General features: G+C 37.1%; 1 protein-coding gene across 1 annotated transcript in view; it reads right to left on the minus strand.

Moving 5' to 3' along the window:
• The window catches only part of gpc5a (glypican 5a), a 189841-nt gene extending 167968 nt beyond the window's left edge, over positions 1-21873 (minus strand). The window contains exons 1-2 of the mRNA XM_056258664.1: positions 21493-21873; positions 14717-14878 (exon numbers count right to left, since the gene is read on the minus strand). Of these exons, the coding sequence (XP_056114639.1) occupies positions 14717-14878; positions 21493-21643 (313 nt within the window). The 5' untranslated portion in view covers positions 21644-21873. The remainder of the gene's footprint in view (positions 1-14716; positions 14879-21492) is intronic.
• Positions 21874-22660: the final 787 nt, after the last annotated feature.

A 22660-nucleotide genomic window follows, 5' to 3' on the forward strand; every position in this document is an offset into this window, starting at 1 on the left:
CTGTAGGAACAGATAATGTCCTGGCAGGAAATTACCAGTACCTTTCCCATTAAGTTTACGGATAACGGATATATAGCTTATTCTAATGAAACAATGTCTGAAATAGAATTAAAAATGCCCACGATCCGGTGATGTGCAGTAAAATGTAACTACTGAAATAATGAGACATAGGCTACAGCCTCACGCCAGTGGTGCTCCTGCTCTCCTGAATGATGTTCTGGTGAAAAACATGTGAATAGAAGATGTTATCTCTCCTTTTTAAACCCCTTACATCCTTACAGGACAATAGCCCAGCTCTGTAGACAGCAGAATCTGTTCAGCATGTGAACTTCAAAGCTTCATCGTGAGATGCAGGACATTTGTTCTGTGCATTAAGCTGATGGCACCGTATCGCTAATGTGCGGCGTGATAAAGTGTGTACTGTATTTGTAAACAGGTCTACCCTGAAGTCATGAAAAGGCAGCGCAAGGCTGATATAACCCAAGTCTTGTTCAAGAGGCTTACAGGTTCAAAGAGAATCTTGATAAATGATTAAAAAGACTCAAACTCCTTACAGCTTTGAGGGGTATTACAGCTCCCAGATGGTGCCGGGGAAACAATGGAAAAGAGGAATGCTCGGCCGGTGGCCAATGAAGCACGAGGCTATGCCTTAAGGTTTCTTTAATTATCATTTGCTATCCTATTTATGTACTCATTCATACCTTGTCTTTAAAACATTTGACCTCTTATGCAAGTCCATATTTGTATATCTCACTGTGAATTGTGGGAAAAAAATTGTCATCATTGTTATAAGTAGGCCAGTTCATGTTTTTACTTTCCTGAGGAACTTCCCAGGAACCTATAGGAGGCTGAAATGTGGATAAGTTCATCTTAGGGCGACCCTTTCGAACTGTGTAAAGTTTCATTAGGCTATGCTGAAAATCATTTGGAATTTGCTCTGCAAAAAAAAAAAAAAAAAAGATATATTATAAAATATATTTTAGAAATGACATGTTTATATATTTCATTGAAAAAGGTTTCATTGATAAAACTGTTAGAATCGAGAACAAAATATATTACAGGTTAAACCTGTTTAAAAAAAATAAAGTTAGAAAATGCTGAAATTTCAACAACTACAACTGAAAGTGTAACAAAAATATTAAAAATAGTGTATATACATTTCATTCTATTTATCTTTTAAAAACATAATATTGAATCGTATTCAAATTTGTTATATAATAAGATAAAAAGGTTTTTAGAGACTTTTAGATTCCTGCAAAATCACAAGACTTTCAGAGACAGCAAAAACAAATCAGGGCTTAAAAATCTGTGGAGCAAAACGCAGGAATGTTTAGGCAATCCGGATATCAACACAGGACAGGTTAGGAAGGACCCAGAGCTCCTCTGTAATTGCTCAGTAATATCCATCTGTCACTCAGGGCCGGATGCTCTAATGGTATACGACAGCAATTATGTCGTTATATCTTCAATATGCCCAAGACCTGGAGGAAGCTTCTGAGTAATAGACCCAGAGACGGAGAGAACGAGAGAGAGAAAGAGGGGGGTCAACAAGAGGAGAATGTTTTATACATAATCATACCAATGCAAAAAAAGACAACAACACTAAGAGTAAGGAAAGTTTCACCAACAAAAGAGCTCAAAAGCAAAGTATATGAGTTTAAAATGACATGAGGGTGAGTAAATGATGACTCTGAGCGAGGAATGACCTTATATAATCACGATAAAATACCCATATAAAATGTTATAGCCGGGAAGACATGTCATAAAGTGCACTTCTCTGTGAGTATGGGAGCAATAATAGACTTAAAATAATGGTTTCTCTCTTTAAAGAGACACGCACACATTTTATAGCAAACCACAAAATAGTCTGGGAAACCCCCAGAACCTGAAGAGGATAAAAAGACGGAGGACTTGATCAATGAGAATCCATTTAGCCGAAAGACGACGAAGAATGAAGATGAAAGCAGGAGGTTCTTGAGTTTGTCCTGTCTGATCACTTCTTCAATGAACAGCCTCTTGAAGTGCTTAATACAATTCAACCGACGCTAGCGTGCCTAACGGCTATGAATGCTTCACTGGCCTCAGCTTGCATACTGCATCTTTAATGCATAAAAACTAAGAATGTTTTATTTCAACTTTCTCAGACTTGATTTCACTGGCTAATATAAAAAGCAAAGCATCATGGATGTTTTAAGAACGTACGCCAGGGCAGAACTTCCCTCTCGTGGCAGTCTTTACTCTAAAATAAACATTCAAATAGCACTTGGAAAGAGACAGCAGAGCGAAGTTCATCAATCTTAAGAAAATAAGAAAAACAGGCCAGGGAGAGATGTAGAAAGAAACCAACTAACTAAAAAAGTAGCAATACAACAAACCAAACAACATGTTTCAGTAGCGTCTCCATTATCAAGCTACTTTTGTAGCAAGAGGAACACAACACTAATTCATGTGACTCTACTGAAACTTTCTCAAGCAGTGTTTAAAAGTCAGATTCATTTAAATGAATCAGTTCAACAATTTGGTTCGGATGATTTTTTTGAATCCCTGCACTAAAATCCTGGTGTTTAACTCAAGTTATATAAAGTGTACATCACTACTTGTTCAAAAGATCAGGGGAAATATTTGTACTGGTTTTGAAAAAAGTCTCTTTTGCTCACCAAGGCTGTATTTATTTGATCAAAAATACAGTAAAAAACAGCAAAATTGTGAAATTATTATTAAAATAACTGTTTTCTATTTGAATATATTTTAAGCTGTAATTTATTCCTGTGATCAAAGCTGAATTTTCAGCATCATTACTCCAGTCTTCAGTGTCACATGATCCTTCAGAAATCATTTTGATATGATGATTTGCTGCTGAAGAAACATTTCTGATTATTATCAATGTTGAAAACACCATTTTGGTGGAAATCGTCATTTTTTTTCAGGATTCAGATGAATAAAAAGTTCAAAAGAACAGCTGGGACAGAAATATTTTGTAACATTATACATGTCTTTAATGTCACTTTTGATCAATTTAATGTTTCCTTTCTGGAAAAAAAAAGCATTAATTTCATTAATATATATATATATATATCTTACTGACCCAGAACTTTTGAACTCTCTATGAACCTTTCACTGATCCAAAAACATCTCCCTTTGAGCCCAATGGAAAAAAAAACTGATTTAGGATTTTGAACTTTATTGTTTGTAACTTAAAACTTCAAGAGTTTACATTTTTGTAGAGCAGTAAGAGGGCCATTATTTTCTCATTCGCTGGAATCTTATAGTTGCTCTAATCCGAGCAGCTCACATTTCAGACTTGCAACACAAGTCTAAATTACTGTCAATGTTTGCAAACAATCAGCTGCGCTGCCAGAGAGTTTGTCTCTTTTGTTTGCCTGTGGTATAAATATGGGGTCATTATGCTAAATGTCTTCAGGGACAAAGAGGAAGGGGTTAGATAGTTGCACAAACCATATCCTGCTTTTGAAGATGCTAAAGCCAGACACATTCAGACATAAAACCACAGGAGTAACACTGTGTAGCTATTTATGCCTGCCGTCCCAGTTGGGAGTTTATTTGAGAGCGAAATCCTGAAGCAGCCACTCATGAACTCATGAAGAGAGAAGAAAGAAGTCCAGAGCGGGAATTCCTGACATCTTATTATTACACATGGGAAACAGAGTCACAGATGAGATGTCTTTGACATCTTAAATGTTTTCCCAGAGAGTAATTTCATACTGCAACCCATTTTATTTCTGTAATGAGGCATTTCTGAGAAAATTGTAAATAAGACACAATTGAGAACTTTGTATAACTCTCTCTGTATAATATAATGTTCTTTGATAAGCATGTCAAAGTACACGATGCTAAACTCCACGTTTTCTTTCTCTCTCTCTCTTTCTTTCTCTCAATGGAAAAGAATGCTGTCTTTGCTGAAACCTGTCATTTACTGCACGGCTGCTGAAAACAGTCTGGACTCCTTCACCCCATTTGTGTCTATGGGCTCTAGCCTCTAAATCTATGGAAAAGCTTTTATTTCAACACACTAACACAGACAGGAATATGCACATAAAACTCAGCCTGACAGTATCTCTTACAGTTGATAAGTCAATCCAAGACCACCATAGTAACACCCTAACCTAGAACACACAGGAAACTGTCAGCAATTACACAGCAACACCCTAGCAACCACCAAGAGCACCCTAGTAACTGTACACAACACAACTGCCTTGCAATGCCTTAGCAACACCAAAACTTCTTGAAACCACCTTAGCAGCATCATAGCTACCACCCAAAACTCCCTAGTAACACCCAAGCAACCACCCATAACCTCATAGAAAAACTTCCCAAGCAACACCCAGGAAAAAGTCTAGCAATTTCATAGTGTTCTGGATGCGTTCAGGCTGTTGTCAGGATGTGCAAAGTGTTTGTGCTTAAGTTGCAGAAACCACCCAAAACTTCTTGAAACCAACTAGCATCACCATAGTAATATCATAGCAACCACCATCAACTCCCTAGCAACACCCAAGAACCCACCCAGAACACCCTTGAAAACCTCCATAGCAACACCTTAGCAACCTCCAGGAAACTGTCTAACAATCGCATTGCAATGCCCTAGCTGACAACCACCCTGAACGCTCTAGCAACTATGCACAAACCTTTGCACATTCCTGTCAATGCCCTAGCAATTATCCAGAACACTAGTAACTGCATAGCAACACCTTAGCAACCACCCATAACTTCTTGACACCAACTAGCATCACCTTAGTAGCATCATAGCAACCACCAACAAATCCCTAACAACACCAAAGCAACCACTGAGAACACCAGAAAACCTCCCTAGCAACACTTTAGCAACACACAGGAAACTGTCAAGCAATTGCATAGGTACTAGTGTTCTAGATGGTTGCTAGAAGTGCAAGAAGTGCAAATGTTTTGTGCTTAGTTGCAGCAACCACCCAAAGCTTCTTGAAACCAACTAGCATCACCATAGTAACATCATAGCAACCACCTTCAACTCTCTAGCAACACCCAAGCAATTAACCAGAAAACCCTAGAAATGCCCAAGCAACCACTCAGAACACCCTGGCAACTATGCATAAAACATTTGCAACTGCCAAGCAACACATTGGCAACCACCCAGAATTTTTTTAAACCAGCATCATCTAACAGAACAGAAACACAAAAAAAATACGAAAGCATACCCTTTAACATGCATGTCTATCCAACCAACCACCCAGAACACCCTAGAAAGTACCCAGAAAACAACCATCAAGCAACACCCCTTAGCAATACTATTGCAACTACCCAGAACATCCTAGCAACCAATTAGCAACTATGTTTAAATCTGAGGAAAGTCATTCTACCATGAAAATGTCAGATTTTGTTTTCCTGGATCTTAAACTAAGACTCTCCCAGCAATCAGCAGGTTATGAAAGAATGAAAGTTTTCCCCAGGGGTCAATGCGTGTCAAAAGGCAAGCGCGTCCTCTCCTGCGCCTCACACTTGGGCCTGTGGCGTGGCGGTCTGTCAGCAGAGGTCTGGTTTGTGGTAAAACGGTGGCAGTAATGAGCAAGCCACTCTTAACAACACACTTAAACAGGGGTATTAGAAGGGGCTCTGAAAGGGGTGTGAGCCAAACACGCACACACAAGAGTATTATTAGGGGCCCTCCGAATACAAGTCATGACACACACTGACACTACTGTGTGAAAATACTGCTGCGTTATAGTGGCACACTGATTTATTGCTTTGCTGATGGATCAGCGCTGATAAGAAATTACTGGAAATCTGCCAAAATGAATTGAATAAACAAAAGCATTTATTTCCTCAAGGAAGTGTGCTATTAATATCCTTAACTAATATCCCTAGACATGGTGATTTGCTTTGTACGTAGAACCAGAAGACACTTATGCTCCCTCTAGCAAGCTAAAGTACACATAGTTTAAACATTTCAATGCTGTCAATCATCCTTTGGAAATAATGATCATTCACGATAGCTTTGCTAACATGAGCATGCTAATGTTAGTGTGCTCATAATCATTTGGGAATCAATCATCTCATTCTATCCAAACAACTTGACAGTTGAAACAACAAGCATGAGAGGTAAAGTTAGATCTATGTGCATAAGGAATTACCAAACTGATAATATTTGGACTTTTATTCCTATTAGACAGGTTGCATTGTTACAGCTACACTAAAGAAAGACTTTTCTCTTTTTTTTTAAAGATATAGAAATATTATATAAAAACAAATTAACTTAAAATATATAAAAATGTATCACATTAAATTACATTTTAAAATATATTCACATAGAAAACAGTTTTTATTTTTATTGTAATAATATTTAGAAATATTATATAAAAACAACTTAAAAATCTATAAAAGTGTATCACATTAAATTACATTTTTAAATATATTCACATAGAAAACTGTTTTTATTTTTTTTGTAATAATATTTCACAATATTACTGTTTTTACTGTATTTTGTTACAAATAAATGCAGTCTCGGTGAGCAGAAGAGACTTCTTTCAAAAACATTTTAAAACATCTTACCGACCCCAAAACTTTTGAACAGCAGTGTTTATAAGAGAAAATGAGAAACTAACAATATAATCATAATACGGCTTATCTTTGACAGCATCCACAGTGATAACTACAAGATGGATCACTTCCTGAGTTACGATGTGTTCATTTTCTATTTCCATGAGGACACGTTGTGTTTCTAAACTGTATCCTGTCATGCAATTCCATTGAAAAGTAAAAATATTCGGATACAGTCTGCTCAAAGTACTATTTATTAGATATATTAATATGCACTAGCTTTGCACCGCTTTAAACTAATTTCATTAATACTTTACAAAACCAATTCAATTGCATGATAGAGGAACAATACTATCCACTATCTTCAAGACTGGGCATTCTTCCTATCCAGAATATTAATGACAACTCTATTTTAATAATGTGAAAAGAGCTCTTGAACAGATTTCCCAGTTAACAGAACAAATCAAATTCTGAGCCTGTCGACAAACAACAAGACATCCATACGCATGCATCTGCTCATTTCCAGTGTTTGTTTACTTGCCAAATAATTGCAGCTTAAGACCCTTAAGGGGACACAGAATGAGCCAAGTTCAGGTTTCAATATCGAAATGCTAAATTGGGCAAAGCCTACAGGAATTGGGGAATTTTAATAAGGCTGACGGTCAATGGCACTTCATCGGGGCATGAGGGCCACTTGGCCTGGTGTGACATCAATCTCTGATTCATGAGTTAAAGGAGGCAAAAATGCACCGAAGACCACACAGCAGCGGTAATGGGACAAAAGCACGTCTTTGCCCTCTAACCAGAGTCCTTTACCAGGAAGCCATCTCAAACAGAGACATTTTGTTTTCATTAAGCTGCCTTTGTTACTCGCTCCAGTGACAGGTTCTGATTAGTGAACGGTTGGGTACGGAGAGGTTGGTCTAGGTCATTTGCCTGAAGCCTACAGTAAATCACAGGCAGGTTCATGAGAGAGGAATGCTGTGGACTTTTCGTGCAAATGCCGTGACAGTAATTCTCTAAATGCAAGGATGCCACTGGTGTTCTGTTGGGAGAGCAGGAACATGTGCATGGGAAAAGACATCTAAAATGGCACTGTTTGTACAACAGATATTATTAACTATATAAAAAAGTCCCTTAAGACAAACTTTGAAGTTAGCTTGAGGAAGGCGGATGGATGGATGGATGGATGGATGGATGGATGGATGGATGGATGGATGGATGGATGGATGGATGGATGGATGGATGGATGGATGGATGGATGGATGGATGGATGGATGGATGGATGGATGGATGGATGGATGGATGGATGGATGGATGGATGGATGGATGGATGGATGGAGAGGTTCATATAGGTTTTTTTTTTCTTTTTCATGTTGCTAGTAGGGCTGGGTGATATGGTCAAAAGTTATCACGATACAATTTTTCATATCAGTCGATATTGATAATTATCACGATAAACGTCAAATCTTTATTTCTTTCAAGTTTAAAGGCAGATTTTTGCTCCTGAGTGAAAGTTGTAGAAACCAGACAGTTAATTGTGGTTTTATGGAATTGTGGAACTGGATAAATATTGTGAATGTTCTGATCCAATCTGAATTCTGACCTATAATGTTGCCTGAATCATAATCATACACTGTTCGCTCGTTGGCCAGAGGAGAAGGAGAGCCTGGGTTCTCCCAAGGTTTTTTTCTCCATTCTGTCACTGATGGAGTTTTGGTTCCTTGCCACTGTTTTGATGCAATTTCAAAATTGCGTCATCGTCCACCTGAAGTAAGGCAGATCAATAATATTGTTGAATATTAAATGTCCCCAACTAAGCAAGCCAAAAGCCAAATGTAAAAAAGTACATTTACTTTTTTTTCTTGCTTAGTTGGGGTCATTTATTATTCAACAATATTATTGATCTGCCTTACTTCAGGTGGACGATGACGCAATTTTCTTCTAGAAACAAACTTCTTGTATTATTTTCATGCTATCACTGTGAAGCTGCTTTGATGCAATCTTTATTGTAAAAAGCGCTGTATATATAAAGGTGACTTGACTTTATCATCAGAACATGACAAACACTTGCCAAACAGGTGAACATTTTATATTACATGTTTTCTCTCTTAAAATTGCACAGCTTGAGTTTTCAGTAGCAGTAGCTTGAGTTGGGATGCAGATGCATTTGAACAAAAACAGGAACATCTGTAACATTTTATAGGGTTAAATTTGGTCGTCCATAGTATTTGGATCATGTTAACCACAGGACAAACCACCCATTGCAATGGTAAAAAGTAACTAGCCTCCACTTTTGTTGGACCAAGATGGCGGGGTACCTTCTCTTAATGAACTAGGCTACACAGTTTTAAACTATACTTCTAGAAAATGAAGAACAAAGAATGTGCATCAGGTGTTTTGCTTTTTAAAGTTTTTTTTATTCATTTGTTAAGCCATTGTAAACTTTATTGTTACATATATTGCTATATAACAATGCTACTATATTTTGTGCAGGGAATTAGCTTATTTTGTTGTAAATAAAAAACCTGACAATGTCAGAAGTACCAAGTATTGTGGTATTCCGCCATGTTTCTCGCAGACACAACCCAAACTCGTACAGATCGGCGCTCAAAGAAAATCCAGAGCTTCCCACTCGTATTTACGATATATTACTTTGGTTAAAAATAGTAAACACGTGAGATGCCAGAACGATGCTATGGTCAGTCACAATTTCTGTAGTGAGTTAAAATGCGGTTGTCACTCCTGAAACTTTACAGCATGTAAATGGGCAAAACGTCAGATAAAGAAATTCCGATCACATCCTCCATAGTCTCCAGGGGAGGTCAATCTGTGACATAAATGTTCTAAACTGAGCCCATCACATCGTACACTACCACCCATGTGGCATTGTATCTTCCTGCTATTGAGAACAATCAGTCAAAAAGTCCCAGAAAATGCGTATGGCCACATAAGCATGGAAGGCACGGAGGGACGTTCAATCCTGCCAAGATGACTTCCTGAATCACAAAGAGGATTTAAGGGCCCGCAATGCAAGTTAACCAGGAGACATTCGGAAATACAAGTCATGCATATAACGTGTTTTATGGGCTCAAAGCGGCCTGTGACAGTTGAATAAATTGACAGGCTTTGCATCTTTCATCCTGTTGTCCAAGTGATGCACAATTTAAAAGGAAAGCTTTTTTCCCTAAACCTTTTGGTTTAATGTTAAGTTCTTTACAAGCAGTTGCAATCTGTCAAATGTATAAATCCAGATATTATAATATTATGAAGGATTTGTGAAGGGCTTTGAGGTATCATTAATGCATGTTGTTTAACATGAAAAATTGTATGAACCCTATTGTATAGAAAAATTAAAATAAACATTACAGTGATGCCTTACACCGCTATTTAAACACCTGAGAGCTCTATTTAGTCTTGAGCCGAAAATTGTCTTTTGAGCAGTTCTATTGTTAGAGAAGTTCCTTTAAGTCTCTATATTTGAACAATAGACTATTATCTGTACCAAGTGACTCTGTTTTGTTGTTTTGTGATGGTTTAATTTTATTCACTGTGAGGTTGATGAATCATGGCCTTGTCTCCATCTGTATCAAATAAAAATGCATAATTGCAGGGTTTGTGTCTAACAAATAGGCACTTTAGTCCTTCCTTTCAACTCGTCCTCCCCGATGTGACATGAACACTGACTGTATGAGTTATTTATTTAGGTCTGGGGTCTGTCGACTGCTCGTTGACCTATCTTGTCCTTGACCTTGTCATCAGCATTACAGTATGCAGATATCTGCCTCCAATAGCTTTGAATATCACTGTGAAATATGGAGAGGGAGTTTGAATAAGTCACACTTTAAATGTAAATTGATTTCGTTTAGGATTAGGCTATTATTTGTTGCATTGGTGCATGACTTTTCATGTAATTTGTTATCAATGCATGATTTGCAGAACTGAATTATTACTGGTGGTGGCCAAGGCAAATATTATGACTGCTGCTCAGATAAGTGTAACAATACAGACATAAATAATACCTTAATGGGAAGATATTATGCTTTTTTACATTTTCAACTTTCTTTAGTGTGTAATGTTGTTGTTTGAGCATTAAAATGTCTACAAAGTTCCTCCAGCAGGAGTTTTTCTCTATATCAGTGTCAGTGTTTCTGAACTCCCTGAAACGCCTCCATTGTAGTCTTGAGTTTTCCTCCGGGAACGAACACGTCACAATATTCCTCCTTTAAATAATTCACACATTTAAAAAACCTTTTGTGCAAAAGAAAAGTTCCATGGATGTTAAATGTTTGTCATGGATGAGATTAAAAAAACTCTCGTTTGTGATATCTTTCCAATGGGTACTAAGGGAATTCCACAATTCAACATGTTACAAAACCACAAAACATCAATAACTTTGCAGTAACTTTGGCAGAAAAAAAAAAATCCATAACTCCCAAAATGATGATTCACACTTTCCATGTGATTTGCTTTGAATCAAACTAAACAAGCCAAAGGCTTCCTCACAAATTCTGGCAATTTTTCCTCACTCAACTCTTTCAACAAGTGGCTTCCAGGTATTTTGCTCACTCAACAGTGCAATTTCGCTCTCACTAGTGAGACACTCTTAAGAAAAACATCTTTCCCTCTTATCTCAGCCTCCGTCTCGAAACGGATTGCTGTTTTCGGCATCACCTGCCGAATCCATCAGCTCTCCTACTGAAGCAGAGCTCACTTTGATGTCATTTGGCAATGCAGGGAAAGCAAAAAAAAAATAAAAGTGGAAAATGTCTACCCGACGGCCTTTTCAACAAGCAACCTTCAGCCGACTGAGAGGCCGCGACTCCAGCTCCACAGGAGTGTGTTTGTCTTTAACCTCGACTCGTAAATGGTCTCCGCGTCGGCCGCACAATGTGCAAATATGCTGCTGCCCACTGAGAGAGACGCCGGTCAATTCTCTTTCACTCCGTGAGAGGTTTGCCATCGTTCCATGGGAACCACAACTATTAATCTTACCAGGTTGGAATAAACCACCATCCTAAGACCTGCAACTTTTAGCCAGTAATTCAAAAGATGATAAACAACAACCAGACAAAGAATCTGCATGCAATACGACAAATAAGGTTGTAATTCACCTCAAAATCACAAATGCATGAAGAAAATAAGCCCTATTGTTCAGAGCATTTGCACTGAGACAATGAAAATTAAGCAGATTTCTAATTTCTGTAATGGTGTTTGTTTTAAGTTTGATTTTGGAGAATGTGCTCAATTGTCACACGTTTTGCAAGACTTGTTGGTAACAGGTGGGTAATATTAATATCTAACGTATGCAGGGACAAACAGTACCCCTTTATAGAGGGAATTTTACACAGCTTCAGTATCAATTGTGCAAACAAACGGCCCTCACTGTTCACACATGACTGCCTGGTTTACAATGGGGAAGTGGAACATAGTCTAAAACGTAAACAAGTCGTGTAGGTAACCAGACCATCACCTTGTGGTTAAATTTTCTCACAGTATCCCATGGTTGAAGACCAATTCCTAGCGATCAACTCTTTACAACATCTACATTGAATACATCTCCAACAGAAACTAAAGCTTAATTAGGAAAAAGTGCCCATTTGTTTCAAAGACAGAACTATTTATGCTCCTCAAAAACCAACAGCATCATAATATGGGTTCTGTATAACCTCATAAAATTGGTAAACCCGCATTTCACTGGACCACCAAAATCAAAGCAAGTAAAACAAGATGTCGCTGTAATTTCTGCAGCGCTGCACTATATTGCACATTCATTGTTTAAAGACGGCAAAACACATGGAAAAAGAGAAATAAAAAAATAGGATGGATTTCCAACAAAACCTTTTTTATTGATAACCAACACAATAGTCAATAGGGTAAATATACATAAAGGCAAATGTACTAAACATGCGCTGAAGCTGAGAAAAAGGTTTTTGGCTGAATTTTGATTGATTTGATATACACTACCGTTCAAAAGTTTGGGGTCGGTACGATTTTAAATACTTTTAAAAGAATTCTCTTCTGCTAACCATGGCTGCGCTTATTTGATTAAAAATACAACAAAAATCAGTTATAGTATTAAATATTATTCCAGTGTAAATCAGCTGTTTTCTGTGTGAATATATAGTAAAGTGTAATTTATTCCTGTGGTCAAAGCTGAATTTTCAGCATCACCAGTGTCAGTGTCTTCAGTGTCAAATGATCCTTCACAAATCAGAATAATATGAGGATTTGATGCTCAAGAAACATTTATTATTATTATTATCAATGTTGAAACAGTTGTTGGTCTGTCAGTTGTACAGTTTTTTTTGTTGTTGTTTTTTTAGGATTCTTTGATGAATAGGAAGTTCAAAAGAACAGCATTTGTTTGAAATAGAATCTTTTGTAACATTATAAATGTCTTTACTGTCCTTGATAAATAAAAGTATTGATTTCTTTCCTCCAAAAAATAAAAATAAAATTCTCACTGACCCCAAACTTTTGAACGGTAGTGTACATTTTCAAACCGACCATCTTTTTTTTTTATTACAGTGTTTTCCCTTATAGAACAATGTGAAATAAAGGAATACATTAAATTATAAGCCATTTCAAAAGAATATTGTCTGCTAGTGCTTCCAATTTTAGCCTAATTGGACCAATGGTGAACATTTTTGCCAATATCAATAGGGTTAATGTTACATTCTGCATCCCCATCTCAAACGTTTTGTGTTCAGCTGTGTTTCATCCCTTGTTTTCATACCTATAAGACAACAACGTTCAGTATCATAGGCAAGAGGTAATAGCTAGTTAGACAGCAGAAGGCTGGGACTGGGCCCTGTAATATGGGCCTAATCTCATAAAATGAGTCTTGTGATTAGACACCATCAGGGCTCTCCCCAAGTTTACGCCCAACAAAACGTGCAAAATGTTTTTATGGTAACTGCCACCTGAATACCATTCTTCCAAATGATGTGATATAACAGGTCTTGCGTTGAGATAAAAAGGGCCCTAAACCACAAGCGAAATAATGCAAGAGGTTTGGTTTAATGATATAGTCTCGATTGTGAGGGAAACTCTCACAGTAATGTTGTCTAGCAAAGTAGGCAGTAAACAGAAGCGTGTCTACACCTGCGTTTGAACTGTCAGTCACAACTCAGTAATGCAAGAGAAATGCAAAGACGAAAGTCAAAAGGATAATTTTACATAAAAACATGGGATGAAATGCAAAGCAGTTCGAGAAGTATATCAGTAACAATAGTTAAAAATCATTTTCTGTATTTGCCTTTTGTAGGCAACTACAGATTTATAATGATGACAATTGCGTTGGTTATCAATGACAATGATCTACTATCAGTATCAGCTGATTAAGATAAAGCATCACCTCACTCGCTCAAACAAAAACCTTTGTGACTCTCAAAGTCAGCATAAAAAGTGACACTTCACTTTTACTGTAATGGAGACTCTTAATCTTCACTCTCCTGGCACATATGCAGCAATCCAAGAACTCCACACACTCACAATGAACCGACCCATCATGAGCTGCTAGCTACAAACTGACTGACTAACCACCTTTGTGAAACCTGAGAGAGAGGCTCTGCTGAGAATACGCTGTAGACGACATAGAGAGGTTTTTGTTAGGATCGGTGCATCTTCTTGCATCAGCAGCACTTATGTGTGATTACAGGTTATCCGGGTTTGTCATTTGGTTCAAATGAAGGATACCCTCCTCCGCAAAGGTGCGTAGGCTCCTATGACCTAACATTATGAAGCTGTGAAGGGTTTCATTAAGGCCTCAAAACAAGCATCTTGGTGTACAGCTCATCAAGGAAGCCATTCATTGAAAACCTTTAAATGAACACTGGTAAACCTGAAATGTACTGAAAAGCAGCAGAATTAAGCCCTTGGAGAGCCACCAGGGAACTAAATCACATATTGTGGGTCTCAGGGAAAAGTATACCGTGGTAATAATTTACTGTAGTAAAATGTCTGGAATAAAACTGACATCATACCAAACAACAACACTACAACCTGCCAAGCATGAAGTGACTCTAAGGTGTTGGATAAACTGTACAAAAAACGATCTTTCAGATTTCTCATAAGCTTATAAACTAAAGAATAACACACAACATGTGGTAAGAGAATTCAGGAAGCGTTTACTGAGAGTGGCAGACAATATACCAGTGCTAGCCTCTAAAATCAATCAACTAACCTTGAAAAGCAGCCACATTGCGTGAGATGAGGAACTTCAGACTTGAGCTGGACGTCTGGAGAAGGTTCTGGATGTCCCGTCGTGCCGCCACCTGGTAACGCTCCTCCATCTTCTTAGTGCAGCACGTTACATTTTTTGATAAACAAACCTGGAGGTCTGAACCTGTTGGGATAAACAAACAAAGTTTAGGATTGTTAATTATGGTGGTAATGTGCATTTAAGTTGTATGAAATGATCCTTAGTACTTATAGGGGCAAGCATCTCTAATATTTCTCATACTGTCATTTTTACAGACAAATAAACTACCAGCTGTGGTGCCAGGAAGATTCAGTATTTTATATATATTTACAGAACAATCTGTAAACTGACTTCCATAGTATGTTTTTTTCCTATGGAAGTCAATGGGGTCCATCAACTGTGACCAACATTCTTTAACATATATATTCTTTTGTGTCCAACAGAAGAAAGAAACTCATTCAGGTTTGAAACAACTTGAGGGGCAGTAAGTAATGGCATTTTTTTTTTTTTTTGGGGGGTAACTACCCTTTAATCCTACCCAATACCTAAACTTAACAACTACCTTACTAACTATTATTAAGCAGTAGGAGTTTATTGAGGCATAATAGTGAGAAATTAAACTAAAGTGTGACCAATTTTGTTTTACTATTTGAACAAACTTCCTCACTAGACTTGCAGGAACAACAAAAATATTCTGTATAATAATAATAATTATATATAGGTGTGCTGTTATTTTCCAAAGTGATGAGTCATGATTTACACCTGGCTTCATAAAAATTGATTATAAAAAGGGATACAAATAAATGTAAAAATAAAGAAAAGAAAAGAAATTCTTAGGGTCCATGTAAATTTCAACAAAAATATCACAGACACCTGAACCAGTATCTGACTATCAGCAACATCATATCACACCAACATCCTGGCAAAAAATGTGTCAGTGAGTTTTGTATGAGCAAACACAAACAAAAACATGAACATTTTTTTTACAGCATCTTTAGTAAGAGTAGTAATAGTGGTCTTTTTTGTCCCTTCACATGGCAATTTAAGCAGCATCAACAATAAAGTACAAACTGACATAACAAGAGACATCACAAACATACATGAACTACAAAGGTTCACAACTCCACTCACGTTAAGGACCATTATCAGACTCACACTCCCACCGGGTGGCCACAAACCTCCACACGTATGCAAGCTGCAGCAGGCCAGCAGGGTGGGGAGGGTGATAGGGCTTGATATCTCCAACATCAAAATTCTTATTCCACTGAGATCCGACAAAAAACTTTCCATCACTACATAAGAAAAAAAACTTTTTCTCCCAAAAAGGTCAATGCAAATGACAGCACCTACACTGTAAAAAATGATTTTGTGGTGAAGTAAATACTACTGAAAAAAACAATGTAATTTACATGAAAAAGTTAGTTCAGGCAAGAATTAAAAAAACTAAGTAAATTCCATATCAGTACTTAATTCAAGCGAGTAGAAACGAAAGCGTAAATATCAACTTAATAAAATTAAGTAAAAATTACACAACTTTTCTGATACTGGGGTTCCCATCATGCACTGGACCTTGATTAATTAATGAGGTTGATTTTTCACTGGTTTCCAGCTGTATTTACACTGTTTTATAATTGCTTTTGTTGTTAGGATTATAGTAACTTGCCATTTTGTGACATTTCGAGTAAATTTTCTGCTCAAAATGACACATTCAAACACAAAAACGATCCATCAAATGTTACCGTCATTGTGAATTTTCTACCAAGTATTGAGGTCTTTGCATTCACATGATGTTTAACATCTGACATGATGTAGTATAAATTACTTAGAAGTTCCAAGTAAAGCACATACTGGTGGTATAATTCAATATTATTGTTTGAGTGAAATGTAATGCAAAGGAAATTTCAACTAAATTGATATTACTCAACCTTTTACTAGCCAAGTAAAAATTTCTTATTTTCTTTGTTACTTTCACTTGACGAGGTTAAGTAAAGTTTACTTAATTCCATATTCCAAGTAAATTTAACTTGAATATTTCTAATTAAAGCTACTGATAAATATGTTTAGGTTTTTACCTGGCAAATCGTTGTAAATTTACTAGCATTTTCTGAGTGAAAAAAGTTACCTAGCTTTTTTCAAGTAAATCCTACTCCAAATTTTTTTTCAGTGGGGGGGCTATAGCTAGGAAAACAGCACGGGACGTGCCGGGACGAGCCAAGTGTTGCCAAAGACACTATCACCACGCCGTGACGCAATGTTGTGAGTTCCTGAGCAAGATGCAAAGGAGATGGCGTGAGGAAAGGAATTCATCTCTGTCTCGCTAGAGCGAAATGAAAGCGCCCCTGGAAGTGTTTATTTCTCACTCACAACCTGCTAGAAGTTTCAGTGTAGTCACCAGAGAGAATAAATCCATCCAACTGTGAACTTTCCACCCTCCTTTCTTGCCCCGGTTTCACATGATCCAACAGGCTGTGAGATTTGGGAATTGTTGGAGATGACTGAACGAAGGGATACACCACAGATAGAGAATCTCCTTGCTCAGGGGGAAAACGTACCTGTGGCAATATATCTGCAAGATGATATTACAATGCTTCTTGCATGTTTCGCAACACTTAGCAGCATACATGAAATTAGCATACAACCTAACCGATAGAGTTAACAAAAGCAAACGATTTGCTGAAGCAATCATGCCATTGTAGCTTGTTTCAACGAGTCTTAGAGCTTTTTTTATCGTGACTCGCAAATGAAGTGCTGTAGGTGAGCTCCTGAGCAAGTGTGCTAAAAGCCATACAAATGGAGCTGGTTATGTGATACGTCAAAATTCAAAGTTTCCAAATCATGCAATATGGTAAAAGTGTATTGAGTAGGGCTGTCAAACGATTAATCACGATTAATCGCATCCAAAATAAAAGTTTGTGTTTACATAATATATGTGTGTGTACTGTGTATAATTATTTTGTATATAAATGCACACATGTATATATTTAAGAAAAATATGTTATTTATATATAAAATGTTTATATTTATATAAAATATACATTATATAGGCTACATTCAGTCGATATACATGCAAATATTTCTTAAATAAACATGCACGTGTGGGTATTTATGTATTAAAAATAATTATACACAGTACACACACATATATTATGTACCGTAAACACAAACTTTTATTTTGGATGTGATTAATCGCGATGCAATTAGAGCAAAGTAGCTATAATCTGCCCCATAATCATAATTTGCATGAAAAGTAATAAAAATTATTTGAAAGTGGACAAAAGAGACGGATTAAAACACTAGGTGTAAACGGGTATGTGTCTGCCTCATCCACTTGTGATCCGATCGACCAAAACGCATCTTAATACCAGGTGTAAACAGGGCCATACATTGACAATACTCAAATAAGAGAACATACTCATCCCCAGCACTTTCTTACATGAAGGCATTTTGGAGGAATTACAACAAAAAACAAGATTGATCAAAACTTAACAAATGCACCGTGAGGCTTTGCTAGCAGACAGAAAGTGTGTTTGTTTCAGGGGTCTGAGAGAAGCAATGAAAAGCGTCATTTAGAAAAGACGGTCAGTGCTTTTTACAAGCTTCTCTGACCATGGCCTTAGGATTACAACAGGCCTAGTTAACAAGAAAAATGTCTGGCATGCATGCCACTGCTAGAGTAATGTTAACGTACAGAAATAAACACCTTAGAGGAATCATTTAAATGTCAATGTGACTATTTTTGCTTTTTTATTCACTCACTATGGTGGTCAGTTTATTTGATGTTTCAGGACCTTAGCCCTTACAAGGGGTCATGTGGTGTGGGATATAATTGGCCTGGAAACTTGCTGGACATCAAACAGTTCGCATCGCTACTAACATCCAAGATCGGAAGCGAAGAGAAGAAAAATTCAGCAGCATTTAGAAATCTGCAATAAAAGTATGACCTTCAAGAATCTTTTACCTTTTTACCTGTCTTGTTTATTCTTTAATAAAACCGAACCGGTCAGGTAAACTCATAAAAATAGAGTGATTTGAACACATTGCTTTATTACATGAAACCGAATGAAAAAGTGGGGTGATGGGAAAGATGGCAAAAAAGGCAGGATGCAAGTCCATCTAAAGTTGTGTTGGCAGCACACCTATTGGGTCGTAGAAAACAAAATGATGATGAACAAACACCTTCAACGAGGTCAAACTTAGTCTGTCATGGATAGCATTTCAGTCACTGCACATTTATCATGATGAGCAGAAAAGAAAGCATGAAACCATGCACCGGTTTCTGCAGATATACATATAAAAGTAGAATTGAATTCAACAATATGCATGCCTAACAATGAATTTATTAATGTTTTCTCGAAACCTGCAAATTTAGGCAAAATTATCTCTACTGAACCCAAAGAAAGCTAACCAAAATCCACATTAACTGAATAATCTAAAAAAGCAACTTTTTTTCCAAAAAGATCGAAGAAAATGAAGCCAATGTAGGAAGAGTTACATTATTCTGCTGAAAAGCTATAGAGAAACAGACCTTAAACAAGATGACACTTGACCTTGTGGCCTATGTCAAGACATCAACTTGTGAACAAATGCATTTAAAAGAGGCTGTTAAATGCGCACAATTCTAACTCACTAACTGATTGATCTAATCAAATATCATTTCATAATCTCTTATGAAAGTAAAACTGAACATGAAAAATAACTTCTGTGTTTAACAGCTCCCAACCAAAAACCTCTGAAGTTCAGGATGAGCAATGAGGAAACACCTTTCCTGGAGGGTTTTTCGAGTTGTGCAAAAGTTTAATAGCAAACCACAGCTCTAAATTCCTGTAAAACTCAGAAGCGAACCTCTTCCAAGCAGCACTTTGAAGTGAGCTCAATTTGATGACCTCTGTGGGAAACAGTGTACAAGCTGTTCTCCTCAAGCCACTTAGCATCCATTAACCCAGCAAAGTTTGTCAAACTGGTTAAAGCCCTTTCCTTTGGATATGAGCAAGACCATCACCGTCCATTATTAGAGAGGTCACTAAACTAGTTTCAGATCAGAAATAGCAAAATGGGACGATTATCCAAACAACCTGACAAAGACCATTCAACGGGCTCAGAGGTCACAAACCAAACAGTCCTCAGAGATTTACATGACAGCTGTTTAAACCAAACAGTGCATTTGCAACTAATTATGGTTGTATTTTGCAGTCAAGTGGCATGAGCTTTTCTGAAGTACACTGAGATTAGTATACTTGATCTTGACGAGTGATTTGAGGAAACTTTGAACTGATTTTAAAGGGATAGTTCACCTAAAAATGAACATTCTGTCATTATTTACTCACCCTCAAGTTCTTCCAAATATGTATGAGTTTCTTTTTTCTGTCGAACACAAAAGAAGATATTTTGAAGAATGTTGGTAACCAGAAAGCTGTCTGGTTACCAACATTCTTACAAATATTTTCTTTTGGGTTTAGCAGAAAAGAGAAACTCATACAGGTTTGGAACCACATGAGGGTGAGTAAATGACGACAGAGTTTTCATTTTTGGGTGAACTATCCCTTTAAATCTCAGTTTGAGGGTGATGACAACCCTTCAGTCTCAACTCATTTCCATCGTTTTGTTAACCTGCTTGTGCATATATACCAACAGCAAAATATTAGCTTACTCAAGGAAATATTTCCATAGGGCCATTTATCTCAATTTCCTTACAGGATAAGTTGCATACAAATCCTGAAAACTTAAAAGCAGCGACTGCATAATCTTCCAGCCAATTTCAGATGATCTACTTCCAAATTATTTTAGTAAATGTGTTTTCATGAAAGTAAATGGAAAATCTTTGAAGTCTTTCGGGGGGAAGTACAAGTTTAAGGCGATACACTACAGACAAAAACGTTTTTTTATGCATCTGTCAATTTTGAGATTTTGGGCTTTTCATAACTTGTTTTTTTCAGACAACATCCAAAATACACTTTTAAGTGCATATTTTATGGCCCATTATCTATTCGTGTCAGTATTTTTCAATTAGGCCTCCAGTACATAGCTTTAGTTTACTGAAAATGAGTTTTTTTCTCCTGCACTGAGCCAGAAATCTCCACCTCAGGAGCTTTACATACATCAAACAGTTTCAATCCTATCTATATTCTGAAGGTTTTTACAGAGGGGTTTGTTCATATATAATTTGCCTGATTTTATTTGTGCAATTCTTCATGTAATCAGTCAACTGGGGAAATATGATGATATCTATAGTAGTTAATTATTTGTTGTACCCAATTCACCTGGGGTGTCTTGCCTTAAGTTGTTAGAAGAACTGCTCCATGAGACATTATTTGAAAAGTTTATGTGAAAAGTAATGTGCGTCAGGCAGTCTTTCGAGACGATGATTATTTACCAGCTCAAACTTCTAAAGCCGGTAAACGCGCCCCACGGCTATCATTTTGTCTAAAACGTCTTGAAAGCGTCATTTGAAGTCAATATATCAAGAGATGAATTATGTTGGGTCAATATCGCGGAGTTTATAACAGTATTCAAATCTTTTACATGTTCGATACCTAGACCTGTGGAAAGTTTCCTAAGTTACCTGAGGTGACAACCAGTTTCACTTTTAATTCAGAGTAACTGAATATTAGTTACATTTTAAAAGCGTTAAGACTTCCGCATAACAAACACTATGCTATTTGCGATTCTTCCAGTTCACATAAATGTTTAAAACTCTGCTGTACAAAAACGAATTGACACAAAATCAGAGGCGCATCATGTCAAATTCGGTCAGATCTTACCTGTTCTCGGTGTTTCAGGCAGTGATTTTACAGGTCCGATTTGCTTGAGTTGAAAAACTTTACGCACTTCATCGCAGTTCATTAAAGTCCCCCGACATGGACCGATGAAAACCGCTAAAAAGGCATAAACCAAAACAGCACGCATCTCCATCTCCACAAACCACAATCCGAACAGAAGAGTTTGTCCGTTCGGGTAAAAATTAGAAACGCGGGCGCGTCGTTTAGATCTCGGAAAACTTGTTTAATAAAACCAGCGGTGATTTTAGGAGAATATATATATTTGAGAGATTGAGCATGTCTCTTGGGGAGGGTCTAGCGCAGGACCTTCAAAACGAGCGCAATGAGTGTGTTGGTGAAAGACGGAGCTGTCAAGAGAGAATGGGCGGAATCATTAGTGTAGAAGCGAAGAAGATAAGCTTCTTCACGATCTACGAAGCGTACAAGTAGTCGGCTATGCTACAAAATATGTACTAGCAGCCTATATAGTTTTGTCGTGTCACAACATTTTCCGAACCTTTGACAGCTGATTAAGACAAAAAGACAGCTTATATTCTTAAGAATAAAAAAAATATAAAAAAACTAAGTTAGACTGCACTAAATGTAGATACGCTCGCAAACATAAATCGCCTTTGCTTGAGGTGGTAACCATAGCAACAGCTGCTCGATTGCAGAGCCGTTGAAATCAGCATCGCAAAGTAATAGATAAATTACTGGAAATAAATCATTTTCCCCAGAGAAGTGCAAGTCCCTCAAATGGGTTGCAATAGAGCCATCTACTGGACAAGTACTGAAACTAGTTTAATAACTCTGGTTTGAGTTTGTTATCAAGTTTATGTGAATATAAAAATAATAATAGGCCTACATATGGACAGTTACTCACGTGCTTTCACTTCCTAAGAACTACAACCTTATTCATTTCACCAGGGAAAAGGCCATAGGCCTACCTCATTTCCGAGAACGGGGCCTGTTAGTTCACCTCAAATGAAAATAGTAATTTACTCACGCTCAAGATCTGTATGAGTTTTTTTTTTTCTTCTGTTGAACACAAATTATATTTTGAAGAATGTCAGTAACAGTTGATGGGCCCCATTGACTTCCATAGTAGGAAAAAAACAACATACTACCGAATGGGTAGGCTACCGTCAGCTGTCTGGTTAGCAACATTTTT

This window comes from Rhinichthys klamathensis, unplaced genomic scaffold (genome assembly GCF_029890125.1).
Source record: "Rhinichthys klamathensis goyatoka isolate OS25496 unplaced genomic scaffold, OSU_Roscu_1.1 h1tg000157l_1, whole genome shotgun sequence".
In the NCBI taxonomy this organism is placed as follows: domain Eukaryota; kingdom Metazoa; phylum Chordata; class Actinopteri; order Cypriniformes; family Leuciscidae; genus Rhinichthys; species Rhinichthys klamathensis.